Source organism: Micropterus salmoides, unplaced genomic scaffold (genome assembly GCF_014851395.1).
Source record: "Micropterus salmoides isolate LMB-PRFRI ecotype aquatic unplaced genomic scaffold, ASM1485139v1 Ms_hic_scaffold_1, whole genome shotgun sequence".
In the NCBI taxonomy this organism is placed as follows: domain Eukaryota; kingdom Metazoa; phylum Chordata; class Actinopteri; order Centrarchiformes; family Centrarchidae; genus Micropterus; species Micropterus salmoides.
In genome coordinates, this window is record NW_024040040.1 from 59,327,409 (window position 1) to 59,341,029 (window position 13,621).

Sequence of the window (13,621 nt, forward strand, 5' to 3'; positions counted from 1 at the left end):
CTGCCGCCATCTTGTCCCGTCACAAGGGTTATAGTGTCAGGACAGTGTTTGCTCACCCCCTGGTGAAGCGTTTCCTGAAAAGGCCTGTTGTTCCACAGTGGGATTTGGCGCTGGTTTTACGCACGCTAATCCAAGCCCCTTTTGAGCCTTAGAGACAGCGGACCTGAAGTTTCTTTCGGCCAAGGTTGCCTTACTTGTGGCTCTGACATCGGCCAGGAGGGTCAGTGATCTGGCTTCCCTCTTCATGGCTCCGTCGTGTCTCAGGATTCAGGATGATGGCAGCTCGGCTGTCCTGTGCCCCAATCCTGCATTCATGCCAAAGAGCTTCACCAGCTCTTTCAGTCATGGGTGATTACTCTCGGGCTTCTTTCCTCCCCCCCATGGGTCTGAGGACGACGCTACATCCCACCTCCTCTTCCCAGTGCGTGCGCTGTTACTTGCCACCTGGTGCCATTCGCAGCGCGTGTTTATGCACTACTGGGAGCAGTCCAAGGGACTTCCTCTGTCGACGCGGCGCCTGTCTCACTGGCTGTGCAAGGCTATTTCACAGGCCTATATGTCAGCCGGTGAGTCCCCTCCGGATGGCATCAGGGCACAGGACAGCCGAGAGGTGTCTCGTCCATCTGCACGGCGGCTCCCTGGTTGTCCCCGTGCTCTTTATTCCGCTTCTACCTGTGGGATGTCTCCCGTTTCTCGCTGACTCACTCAGTACTGAGTGTTTTGGCTGAGTGATTTTCCCTTGTGAGTGTGCAGGACGGTGGGGGGGTTGGCCGCTGCTCGCGCTGGCCCTGCTCTGTGTGGAGCTGATGCGGTTGCTGTCATGACCCCGCCTGCTTCTGTACAGCTGCTGGGCCATCCATCCAGTTCCCCCACTGTTACACATGGGTCGGTCCCCTGCCTCCTTGCCTCCGTGCTTGTGCGCACGCCAACACCAATGCCGCAGACAGCGGGTGACTGGGTGGCTCATTTAATGCTTTGGGGAGGTGGTTTTTGTGCTTGGTGGTACCGGATGGGCCAGTGAGGCGCTGACTTATCCTGCTTCGCCTCTAAGCCAATAGCGATAGCCTTAGAGGGCGAAGCCTATACGAAATAGAACTGTATTTATGTACTGTAACTCCAGATTCTATGACTATAGGCGCAGCCCTATAAGTTGAAGGCCTCACTGGACCTTGGTTCTCAGTGCTGAAGAATAGGCATTTTGGGAGCTGAAGGCCAGGTTTCACAGTTGTATACAAGGTGCGGACGTAGGAGAGGCCCATGCTGTGGGTGGGCGTAGACAACTTTTCTCAGTGCCGCGCAGGCGTGAGGAGAGGTAAACCCAATAGCCTTAGAGGGCTGCGCCTATACTCATAGAATCTCAAATTATAGTACGTAACTACCGTTCCTGGGGAACTTGTAATAGTCACAGCAACTACCCAGAGAGGTTGAAAGGAAAAGTACGATTTATTCTCTTTCCAAAACCTAAAATGAATCCAGAAAAATGTAGGTTGTGGGTTGTTCCTATTGTGATGTTAGTTAGCCTAGCTAGGTAACTTCCTACTGAATATAATGTTATAAATCCCCACTGTTCTGCTTTTTAACAATTGTAATAATGAATAGAGGCCTACCCAGCTTTAAAGGTAGGTGTACAGTGTTGATCCTTAATATCGTTGTCTTTTGTCTCAATCGTCGGGGGATGCAGTGGTTCACTTGTAGGCCTACTGTGTGATCGTTAGGCTTTAGCTTTACATCTTTCATTTTCTTCACGTCCGTTTAAGTCAGTTTGAGAGCCTGAATACAAATTCAAATGTATTCACTGTCTGCTTCTTTTTGAGATTGCTTTTTCCAACAAATTTTTCAATATTTCTCCAGGGAGTGCGGTAATAGACAGTGGCAGCGGCGACAGTTTGTCAGACTTCGCAACAGTAACTAAGGTGGGCGTGGCTTAGCGAAGGGTCAATTGTCGGTAATTGTCAGACTTTAGCGATGCAAATGAAAGGTGTTGTTTGATAGCTTTAGCTATAAGTTGGCCATAATCACAGAGAGCCATGGCGTGTTTCCCCTGTCCCCTGTTGGATTAATATCATATATATACAATATACTAATACTTTCCAAATTTGCATTAAAAAAAATTGTTTTTCTTTTTGATATTCCTTCCCCACTGTGCACACGTGTAATTTGTACTTTCACATGCTAAATGCCCATTAAAAACGTTGCACCGTTTTACCACAAGCTGAAATTATGGCTGTCAGTACTACTTTGTGTTAATGTTGTATTTTTAAAAATTAAAAAAGACATTTTGGTAAGATTTGCAGATTGCTTATCTAATTAATTAAGCAAAGCCAGAGGAGCCTTGAACCTCACCTGTCAATGCCTTTGTAAACTTCATGTATTATGGTGTTCATAATGGACTGGTGCAGAAACAGTGAGGCTTACTTTTTCCTGTTATCTGTCATTGGTGTACTTGATGCACTAGATGTTACAGTGTTTCTGAGGTGTGAGATCTCATTTTCTGTGGTATGTTAGTCCAGATGAGCCCACCCTCGCAAGTTGTAAAATACTGTATTACAGGTGAATGAGACACCATGAAGCACTTCATTTCTTGATATGGCTGTTGTTTATTAATGAACAAACAACAATAATATTCATAAAAAACAAATGTTTTTACTTAATAATTAAAGGGGCATTATGGAGTTTCCAGCAGCCACTAGTGGTGTGGTTGTAAGATTGCAACCAGGCGTGTGCTCGTACGAGTGCTCGAAACACAACCGCTTTCATACAGAAATCCTGCAATAAATGCAGAAACACCTGCATGCAGGCTGTGGCTTTTCTCCAGACATGTTCAGGTTCTGTTATTTCAACGTGCCCGTCTCAGAGGCAGATCAACACCAGCTTTGTAACGTTACTTCATTCAGCGCAGCGAGCTGCATATCGGCACAATCCTCCCGGAAAAAAGGCAGAGTGACAGCAGCTATAGACAGGCAGGGAGACAGCTTCACACAACATGCTGGAAATTCAGGTAAACCCCTACTGCAACGTTACAGTAATAGTTTTATCAGCTGCAGGTTGAACTAATCCATGCTTGTTACATGATCACGGTACATTTACTGCATTTAGCCAACGTGCTACATCATTAGCTCGCCTGCTGCTTTCAGTAACTATCTTTATTATCTGTGTATCTTTCACCGGAGGCTCAGCAATGTCAGCACAGCTAAAAGTATTGGATGATAATAAAACGGTTAGTGAGCTGGACTGAATATTATAACGAGATTGTGTCACACTTTATAATAATAAGACCGCAGTAAGTAAATTTACTGTAGTGGCAGCAGATGGCTCTTCCTCTGGGTTTTATATCATGTGGGTCATGTTAGTTACAGCGACGGAGAGATGGAGAAGCTGTGTACCTGAGCATTGGTAAGAACAAACCGAAACAACGGCAGGTCCGAGCTAATGTAGCGTTAGCTGGCTGCTCGTGGCTGCATCACTAAGGGACAGTAAACAAATTGATCCACATTTGCTTTTTACCGTTACATCATTTCTTGCAGGCTTTGACACTTTGACATAATACCAGTGGTACACAGGAAAGTAACATGGGTCGCGAGTTGGTGAAGTAATGTGGAAAGCGACACAACTTTGCACCATTAGCAACTGCTCGGTGTTAGCCGGCGAGCTTTCTCTGTGTTTCTCCAGCTTTACTAATGCTCACTTTGTTCTTGCTCGACATCATCTGAACCTACAGTGGGTACGGAAAGTATTCAGACCCCTTTAAATTTTTCACTCTTTGTTTCATTGCAGCCATTTTCCAAAAATCAAAAAAAATCATTTTATTTCTCAGTAATGTACACTCAGCACCCCATCTTGACAGAAAAAAACAGAAATGTAGAAATTTTTGCAAATTTATTAAAAAAGAAAAACTGAAATATCACATGGTCATAAGTATTCAGACCCTTTGCCGTGACACTCATATTTAACTCAGGTGCTGTCTATTTCTTCTGATCATCCTTGAGATGGTTCTACACCTTCATTTGAGTCCAGCTGTGTTTGATTATACTGATTGGACTTGATTAGGAAAGCCACACACCTGTCTATATAAGACCTTACAGCTCACAGTGCATGTCAGAGCAAATGAGAATCATGAGGTCAAAGGAACTGCCTGAAGAGCTCAGAGACAGAATTGTGGCAAGGCACAGATCTGGCCAAGGTTACAAAAAGATTTCTGCTGCACTTAAGGTTCCTAAGAGCACAGTGGCCTCCATAATCCTCAAATGGAAGACGTTTGGGACGACCAGAACCCTTCCTAGAGCTGGCCGTCCGGCCAAACTGAGCTATCGGGGAGAAGAGCCTTGGTGAGAGAGGTAAAGAAGAACCCAAAGGTCACTGTGGCTGTGCTACAGAGATGCAGTCGGGAGATGGGAGAAAGTTGTAGTAAGTCAACCATCACTGCAGCAATCCACCAGTCGGGGCTTTATGGCAGAGTGGCCCGACGGAAGCCTCTCCTCAGTGCAAGACACATGAAAGCCCGCATGGTGTTTGCTAAAAAACACCTGAAGGACTCCAAGATGGTGATACATAAGATCCTCTGGTCTGATGAGACCAAGATAGAACTTTTTGGCCTTAATTCTAAGCGGTATGTGTGGAGAAAACCAGGCACTGCTCATCACCTGTCCAATACAGTCTCAACAGTGAAGCATGGTGGTGGCAGCATCATGCTGTGGGGGTGTTTTTCAGCTGCAGGGACAGGACGACTTGTCGCAATCGAGGGAAAGATGAATGCGGCCAAGTACAGGGATATCCTGGACGAAAACCTTTTCCAGAGTGCTCTGGACCTCAGACTGGGCCGAAGGTTTACCTTCCAACAAGACAATGACCCTAAGCACACCGCTAAAATAACGAAGGAGTGGCTTCACAACAACTCCGTGGCTGTTCTTGAATGGCCCAGCCAGAGCCCTGACTTAAACCCAATTGAGCATCTCTGGAGAGACCTGAAAATGGCTGTCCACCAACGTTTACCATCCAACCTGACAGAACTGGAGAGGATCTGCAAGGAGGAATGGCAGAGGATCCCCAAATCCAGATGTGAAAAACTTGTTGCATCTTTCCCAAAACGACTCATGGCTGTATTAGATCAAAAGGGTGCTTCTACTAAATACTGAGCAAAGGGTCTGAATACTTATGACCGTGTGATATTTCAGTTTTTCTTTTTTAATAAATTTGCAAACATTTCTACATTTCTGTTTTTTTTCTGTCAAGATGGGGTGCTGAGTGTACATTACTGAGAAATAAAATGAACTTTTTTGATTTTTGGAAAATGGCTGCAATGAAACAAAGAGTGAAAAATTTAAAGGGGTCTGAATACTTTCCGTACCCACTGTATTTGGTCTGATGGGCTTCAGCACATAAACCTTTATTGTTGTTTTGTATCCTTACGTGGAGCCTGTGTTTTGCTGTGAGCCCCGGTTGTTTTATGGTGTTAGTGAACTGCATGTCGTTGGCTGCCGTGTTGTCGCTGTAGTACGAGAGGAGCGCGTACAGGGCTGAATCCGATCCGGTGTCCTCACATTAAAAGCAGAATAGTGGCTGATGCGAGCAACGGAGAAAACAGGCGTGTGCTTCATTTCTAAGTGAGTTTTTAGCCCACTGACAATAAGGCAATGACAATTTGATTTATTAAAATCAAAAATTTACATATAGCCCCTTTAAGTAAATGTAATTTCTTAATATATCTATCTAAAGAAACCTGATTTTTTGAATGGCAACTCTCTGCTATCTCACAGAGGACATCTTTTGTCCTGTCTCAGGCACTGTAGCTATACAACTCGCTTGGATAGGGGAGAGGGGTTGCAATTCACAACCCTCACCACTAGATGTCACTAAAACTTACACACTGAGCCTTTAATAATTAAAAATCTCCCAACATGCCGACAGGATCGGTCAGGATCTAATGTTAATTCATGTTTTGTTTTCTTCTACACATCCAAAATGTCTCACACACAGTCCAGGTTCATACAGTGAGAGTATTTGGAGTAAAGCAGCCGTCCTCCTAATCAATCCTGAGCGCTGTATGAGTGTCTAAATGTGGATTATAGAAGCTGAAAGTTTAATTCTGTTTCCTCTGTTTGCCCTGTCAAGTTTATTACTGCAGGTTTTTTGTTTTGTCTCATGATAGCCTATTTGCTGTGATATTACTACACGGATGGAAATGTTTGAATGACTGACAGCAGCCTCTCTAATCATAAAAGTAAAATTGTTAAAGAAAACACTCATCAATATAACACAATAAAGAAATCACCTGGAAATCTCCAGGGACCAGTGGAGGTGTGGTAAAATGCCCATACAGGTGCTGGTCTCTAAATCTGATAAATAATGAGTCGGTGGTGGGGGACATCTCATTTCGTTAAATACCTGTTTCCTCGAATCTTGGGTGGGAGGGACTAAGATGTGCCGCGAGGAGTCGAGGATCCAGGAGTCCAGAAATTTGGGAAATGAGAACGGCCATATATATGTTTACTGTTTTACCCTTTTGCTACATTATTATGGACCTATGTTTCACTATTATGTTGCAGTTAGGTTAAGTTTCCCATGGGAAAGTTGCTCCTTAGAGGGTTTCCTTATCTGACTGTCCTTGACAGGCCTTCATCTCAGGACAGTTGGTTCCTACTCCCTTCCTCCCTAAGACAGCTGCGTAATATCCTTACAGTATAAAGTCACCTGTTTCTTCACTGGCTCTTTGTCTTACATTCTGCAGACTTTTGTTTGCACTCTGTATGTCTGTCTGACCCTTTTATTTCAGAAGACTCACTTAAGGTTTAATTTCCATTTCAACCCACCTACTGTACCTACTGACCAATAATTTCCACCACATGGCTTTTGTTTACAGTTTCAGGACCATTTGAGGTTTGAACGCAAACAGGACCAGTTGGAAAATTGAAACAATGTATTATTGTCGCATTGGTTCGGTTCAGGAAACAGACCTTTAGGTGTTTAGTTGTTAGACCTATGCACAGGAATGATGTCAATTATTTAACAAACATTTGTAATGGTTTCTAATGGTAAATGGACTGTACTTGTATAGTGCCTTTATAATCTTTTGACCAATGAGCTTTACACTGCATTTCACATTCACCCATTCACACACATTCATACACTTATGACAGAACGCCAACTACTTATCAGAAACAGAAACTAATACATTCACACACACACGCTACCTCCTGAGGCACAGCCACTGTCTCCCAGTACTGAAAGACCAGAAAATCATCTGCCTTGACTTTTGAATTTTCTTACAAAGACATGACTTGAACTTGCCCCCAAAACCTTAAAAGTATCTCTTGACTCTACCTTGTCTGCCAGTTTAGTGAAGTTCTGCTGTGCGTAGCGGACGACATCTCCCACTCTGAAGATGGGGCAGTAGGTGTTGTTGACCATGTCAAAGTTACATTTTTTGATGTAATCATCAGTGATGGTAGGAAGGAAGTTTCCTCTGCACACATAGACACATATCATCATTTCAACATGTCAGACTTCATTATCATCATCATCATCATATTTAGAATTATAGTTGTCATACTTGGTGTAGTTGAAGGTTGGGAAGCGGATGCTATTCTTAATGAAAATGGTAAAATTCTCAACTTCCATCATTGGCGTACTGACAGAGAGGGGAAGGGGGGGCACAGAACAACAGAAAAGACCAACACACAAACAGTATTGTGTTTAAATGTGTTATTTTTCTTCAGCCGCACAAAGTCAGCACACAAAGTTGTCTTTGCTTTTTACAGTGTGTCAAGGCTCAGATTTCTACCAATGGATACAATTCAGTTTAAATCCACTGTAGTGTGGCGAAGGCCTGCCTTCTCGATTATCTCAAAAGCGGGACAATGAAAACTTAAACTATCTGCATGATAAATGTTACTAGGTTAGTGACTAAGTGAGCTGCCCCAACAGAGATGTGTCTGACATTAGTATAACAGTACAGAACAATGATTGTAAAGCCTTGTAAAAAGCTCTCCATCACTTTCCAGGATTGTCTTACGTCTTGATGGTGTCGATTTCGGCAGGACACCATCCTTTTATCTCACATCTGTTGACTGTGGTGTTGAAAGGAACACATTTCCCTGTAAGAATTCCTGAGCAGGAAAAGAAAAGCTTATATGCAAACTGGAAAAGCAAAAATAAGTGAATACCAGTTCTGAAGTATTAATTCAACACATACACTGTATGCATTAGCGTAATAACAAGGTACAAGTACAAGGTATTTGTCACAAAAGGCTGTCGAGTGAAATTGAGTTTTTAACTCCCTTCTGCTACTTAGCAAGCAATATACATTAATATAAAAGCAATAATAAAAATGGTAAACACAAATAAACATAGAATAGACATAGCCAGAAGCAGCAATGATGGGGTCCAAGAAGATTGCAAATCTCTCTGTTTTCTTTCCAATAAGTTATTGTGGTCATTGTTGTTCGCTGATGCTATGTTGAGGTATTTGATGTAGCCTATGGAGTTTATGACCTTAAAATTTTGGGATGATTGGTCCAGCAGTTTCTGGCGAAATATCAAAAACAGGATTTTCAGAAAAAGTTGCAAAATGTGACATTTTTTGACCAGAAGACCAGATGCAGATGTCTTGAGAGATTTTGACTCTAGGCCCAGCACTTTGAGATAACTGTGAATATGTAAACTTGATGATGATTATTATTATTATCAGCATCACCCTGAGTGTCATTGTGTGTGCTTGAGTTGTAGGTGGAATTTGGAACCCACCTGCCAATATTTGTGTTTCTAGGTCTTATTTTTTTTGGCAGAGAAAAATAAAAAATGTCCACAGGGTCACAATAGGCAACCTTCAAATTAATATGACCCCAATGAGAAAGAAGAAGAAGAAGAAGAATGAAAACACACAACATGAATTAGTTAAATGAGATGTTGGTTTCGGGTGTATTGTTTTTGTTTTTTTACAAATGTTTAAATTATATTAAATTAAAGACGCTAAATGTCACTTTGGACTCACTTCTTGACCATAGGCATATAGGCAAATTTTTGTCACACATCCGCAGATGTGTTGAAAAAACTCTCTAGGAACTATGGTAAAATTTAAATGATTTTTACTGCAATATAGATGGAGATGAGAATTTGTGCTTATAAACAACTCCTCTTTCGCCAATCCTAACCAAATTTTATACAATTAATTGAACATGCTGAAGAAAATGTGGAAACAGTTTAACTCAAATGAATGTTTTTGTAAGTATTTGTGTTTGTGAGATAAAGGCAGTTTTGAACTGTGAATGAAAGCTAAAGATTTGACTAACAGAGTAACTAAACAGAGGAAGAGAACTTTTACAGAACTTCACACAACATGAAGCAATGACATCACTTGCCAGACTACAGGGTATTTGTAACACACACATTATTATGTTGGTTTCATGTGTATTGTCAAATATTTTGATGACTTTTCATCTAACTCTGAACAAAAAAGAAAATGTGAATTTTGTACGAACCCATGCAGCCGATTACGAGATATAAACTTTTTCGCATTTGTAACGCCTCCTAATGGCATAATACCCAAGGACTAATCAGCGAAGCTCAGAACTAGCATCAGAAAACTTGCAACAAGTTTGGTTACAATAACTTGATTTATGGACATTTATGTAAATTTGACCTTAAAGACACTGGTTTAAAAAAGTTAAGTTCTTTTCCACAGATTGGTCCAGAACAAAGTACTTTTTTCTTTCTATGTGAAACTTTGGATGCCGATTCCTCAACGTTTGTTTCAAGGGGTAGCAAAAGAAATTGATTTGGACAAAATTCAAAATGGCAGAAAATATGTGCAGGTGCAACTGGGTGTGGCTTAGGTTTATATGGACCAACAAAATCCAGGAAAAAAGATTTTTGTTTCTGAGACTTATGGTTTAAAAGTTATAGGCCAAAACGCTTCGTTGCTTGGACCCCTAATAAGCTTAACAAATCCAGTACACTCCAGCAGCTTCACTGCTTGGACCTCTAATTATAAAACTGTTTTCATCAAATACTTTAAAGTAGAAAGGAAAAGAAAAAGACAGAGAGAAGATCTCACCATAACTTCCTGGCTTGTTGAGGTGCTTTGTGCAGTCACTGTCTTTGGCACAATTATACTTTTTCTCACTCTGGGTAACACACACACACACACACACACACACAGATATTAAAACTACATCAACCCTAACCATTTTTACTGTCTTTAAGTTCATGGTTTCTCGGCAGGCAGATAGACAAAGTTGAACATAGTGGAGCATTTAGCAGCTCAAGAGCAGACCAGAACCACTGCTACCAAGTGGCCAACAAAATCAACGAATGCAGCTTTAAATGAGCCCAAAGGCCTGATAGTGCGCCAGGTGTATTGTGGTGGCATTTTTGGTTCCCTCAGAGAAAGTAATAAACAACAACCAATTAGACTGATTAAAAAGATTAACAATAATTTATTTACATAAGGCCAAAAAGTGAATTATTTATAAGGTATCGAGATAACTAGTGTTACAACAAGCCCTCTTGTTATAGACTTTAAATGGACTTCAAAATCACAGGATATTAAATATTCTCTAGCAAGTTTTTTCTTTTGAGTCATTTTGAATTAACAAATTTAGTCTATTTTAAACTGGGCATATCACCTGCAGTCAGGGAGTGGTCTGAGATTTCCCCTTTCTGCCGGCTCAGAAAGGAATTAACTGTCCTTCCCCTGCTGGGTCGTATATACTGATCAAATTGCCACGTTGTGCAAAATGGCGGACAACTGCCCAGCAGTTCTGCTCCTTCTTTGGACATTAAAACCCAGCTCTATCCATTGACCCTTATGAGATCATTTGTGGCAACTCTTAGAGCTCTTTCCTGTTTTTTGTCAAATATTCTGGATTTCTGCGTGGAAAACATTTAAACCCCTTAGGATCACGTCAACTAGGGTTAACTTAATGACTCAAAACACTTCTGTGGTCTGTTTTCTGCCAAACAGCTGTTTCTTGCCATTTGTTAATGTGTACCTATGTGTACACACACACACACATATATATATCACACACACACACACACATATATATATATATATATATATATATATATATATATATATTCATTCTCTCTCACACTCTCTCTATAATAGTGGTAATAGTACTGACAGTAGCTGACCTCTGGGCAGTATCCTTGGACTTGGTTCTCTGTAGTGATCATTTTGGTGATGATGCAAAAGACTGAAGCTCCCTGCAAAAAACAAATATAAATATTATAGTATAATCGCCATCACTGTATCTTACTGTCAGTCATCTAATCTGTCCACCCATCCATCTGTCATCCATACCTGTGTAGGAGTGACGTAGTCTGCAACATCCATGACCTTGTCGTTGTAGATTCCAAAACCTTTGACCTTGGTCATCACTGAGGATTCAATAGCTGTGTCTCTCACCTGGTAGGCCTTCTCATTGACAAACACCCACCTCAAGCACACACACACAAATAACACAAAATGTGACATTGAGCTAAAACTGAAAGTGTGTGTGTGTGTATGTGTGTGTCACCTGTATCACTACCTATTAAGAGAACTGCTTAAAAGGTTGTAAATTGAGATGTTACCAAAAGAAAACAGGGGTGTCGTGGACAAACATACAATTACTGTTAAAAATGGTTAAAAGGTTTTATGCATCCTGTGTAAATGTCAACTTGATCTTCTACTTAAATGAATGTTAATTTGAATACATACCTGAGTTAGGGGTATCATATATCCTGTAATACACACTAGTTATAATTTTGATGATAAACTACAAATAGTAAAACAATCAAACCTAAAATCCCTGCTTACAATTGAATTTTAACTGGACAAAAAACTATTAAATGCTAGCATAACTTGATTGGTTGTTTTTTTTTGTTACTTGATGATGAATTAATGAAATAAGTTTAAGTGGGGAGAAAATATAAGATCTCTGAAAAAAGTTACCCACATATATCCTATATGTTTTTAAATACAGAACTTCTAGCCTTTAAAAATTGTATGATCTTATATATATATATATATATATATTAATATTAATATTTGAACATAACATTTTGAATTAAAATATCAATACGTCACAATGGTGTAATAACAGCTATGCTACTTTATGGTAATAAAAATGACAACATGGAAATTACATTAATGTCTGATGAATATAAATTTCTGTAACTTTTAGCTGTTGTTCATCCAACCAGGCCAAAGTAAATACTGTAAAACCTTAAAAACACACCAGAATGAAGGGAAATACTCACCCAACGAAATAAGTGATGATGAGGAGTTGGACGACACGGTTAATGATGCCGATGGTCCAGCTCTTCACTACCACCGACTTGGTGGTTTCGTAGGTGAAGAAGTCTGTTATACAAGCCCACATACTAGCACTATGTGTTTTACTACTACTAATACTTTGTTTTTTGTATATTCTGTATGTGATATGACTTAAAGGAATCTAAAAAAATGTGTGGATTATGGATGTAAACTCCAAATGAAGTAGCTGTTACCTACAGTAATAACAGATTGCTGTCCCCAAATGCGGCTGACATCTTCACTATTATTTTGTGTTGAAGAAAAAAAGAAATCGATATTTCAGATCCAACACTGAGAGCAGTATCAAGACATCCAAGGACTGTATCTCGACTTCTTCTTCATGGAATAGGTTGAGCCGTCTTCTGAAAACACAGTTAAGAAATTCCTGTAGTTCAGTGGCACCTACTTTCAGCTGATGCTCTCTTGCTCTAACTTCCAGCTTAATGTATCATGTTGACTAACTAGTCAACAAGTAAACATCTTTCTTTCTCTCCTTTTTCACCCACTCTGCTGGTCTCTCTTTCTTATTTCCTCTCTCTCTCTCTCTCTCTCTCTCTCTCTCTCTCTCTCGTTTATCTCTGACTCTTTGGTTTCCCCCTCGATGACTTCTCAAAGTCCACCTCCCTCCTTCTGCTCAGAATACCATGGACGTTCACGGTCAATTGGAAAAAAGAGTATTGTAATAAGAGTGTTGACTAAAAGTAAAACTTGAATTTCAGTCAAAGCTGAGAGATTAATATTATAAAGTACAGTAGTCTAAAATATGCTTTCAGAGTTATTAAAGTTTTTTATTAGCGTTTTTCCCTCCTATGTAATTCATTACTTTCAAAAGTATTTGGAATAAAACTGGAGCTTGGAGTTTAAGGAGCTGTTAGGCTGAAAAAGCTTTAGAGTTATTTGAAGTAGGGCTGGGCAATAAAACAATAATGATAGTTATCGCAATATAATTTTCCTCAATATAAATCTAATTAATGTTCAATATATCGTCAATAAATATTTGGTTTAATTCATATGAATCATGAACAAATTAGCACTTAATTTTTCTGTTAAAATATTTATTTTGTTGTGGAAAAGGGACTGAAAAAAGATTTACTAATATACTAGTTTAATTATAATACTAGTTTTGATTGTTCTCCTCAGTTTTGTTAAGTGATTCACTGTTTAGCATCAAGTGTTTCTCCCATTCTGACCACAAAGAAACGTTTAACCACATAATGAATCATCTTGTTTCTTAAATTTTCAGTCTGAAGCAAAACTCAGCATTTAAACTTGAAAGAACTAACGACTTTACATTTATCGTGATAATTATCGATATCGAATGATATA

The 13,621-nt window shown here is 40.1% G+C and overlaps 1 protein-coding gene across 2 annotated transcripts in view; it reads right to left on the reverse strand.

The window, feature by feature from the left end:
• The window catches only part of LOC119914452 (P2X purinoceptor 3-like), a 35,142-nt gene extending 22,334 nt beyond the window's left edge, over nt 1-12,808 (reverse strand). For both annotated transcript variants that reach the window (XM_038733770.1, XM_038733761.1), the window contains exons 1-7: nt 12,241-12,808; nt 11,300-11,435; nt 11,131-11,202; nt 10,049-10,118; nt 8,009-8,102; nt 7,547-7,624; nt 7,318-7,459 (exon numbers count right to left, since the gene is read on the reverse strand). In XM_038733770.1, the coding sequence (XP_038589698.1) occupies nt 7,318-7,459; nt 7,547-7,624; nt 8,009-8,102; nt 10,049-10,118; nt 11,131-11,202; nt 11,300-11,435; nt 12,241-12,362 (714 nt within the window). In that variant the 5' untranslated portion in view covers nt 12,363-12,808. The remainder of the gene's footprint in view (nt 1-7,317; nt 7,460-7,546; nt 7,625-8,008; nt 8,103-10,048; nt 10,119-11,130; nt 11,203-11,299; nt 11,436-12,240) is intronic.
• Between the last annotated feature and the right edge of the window lie 813 nt (nt 12,809-13,621).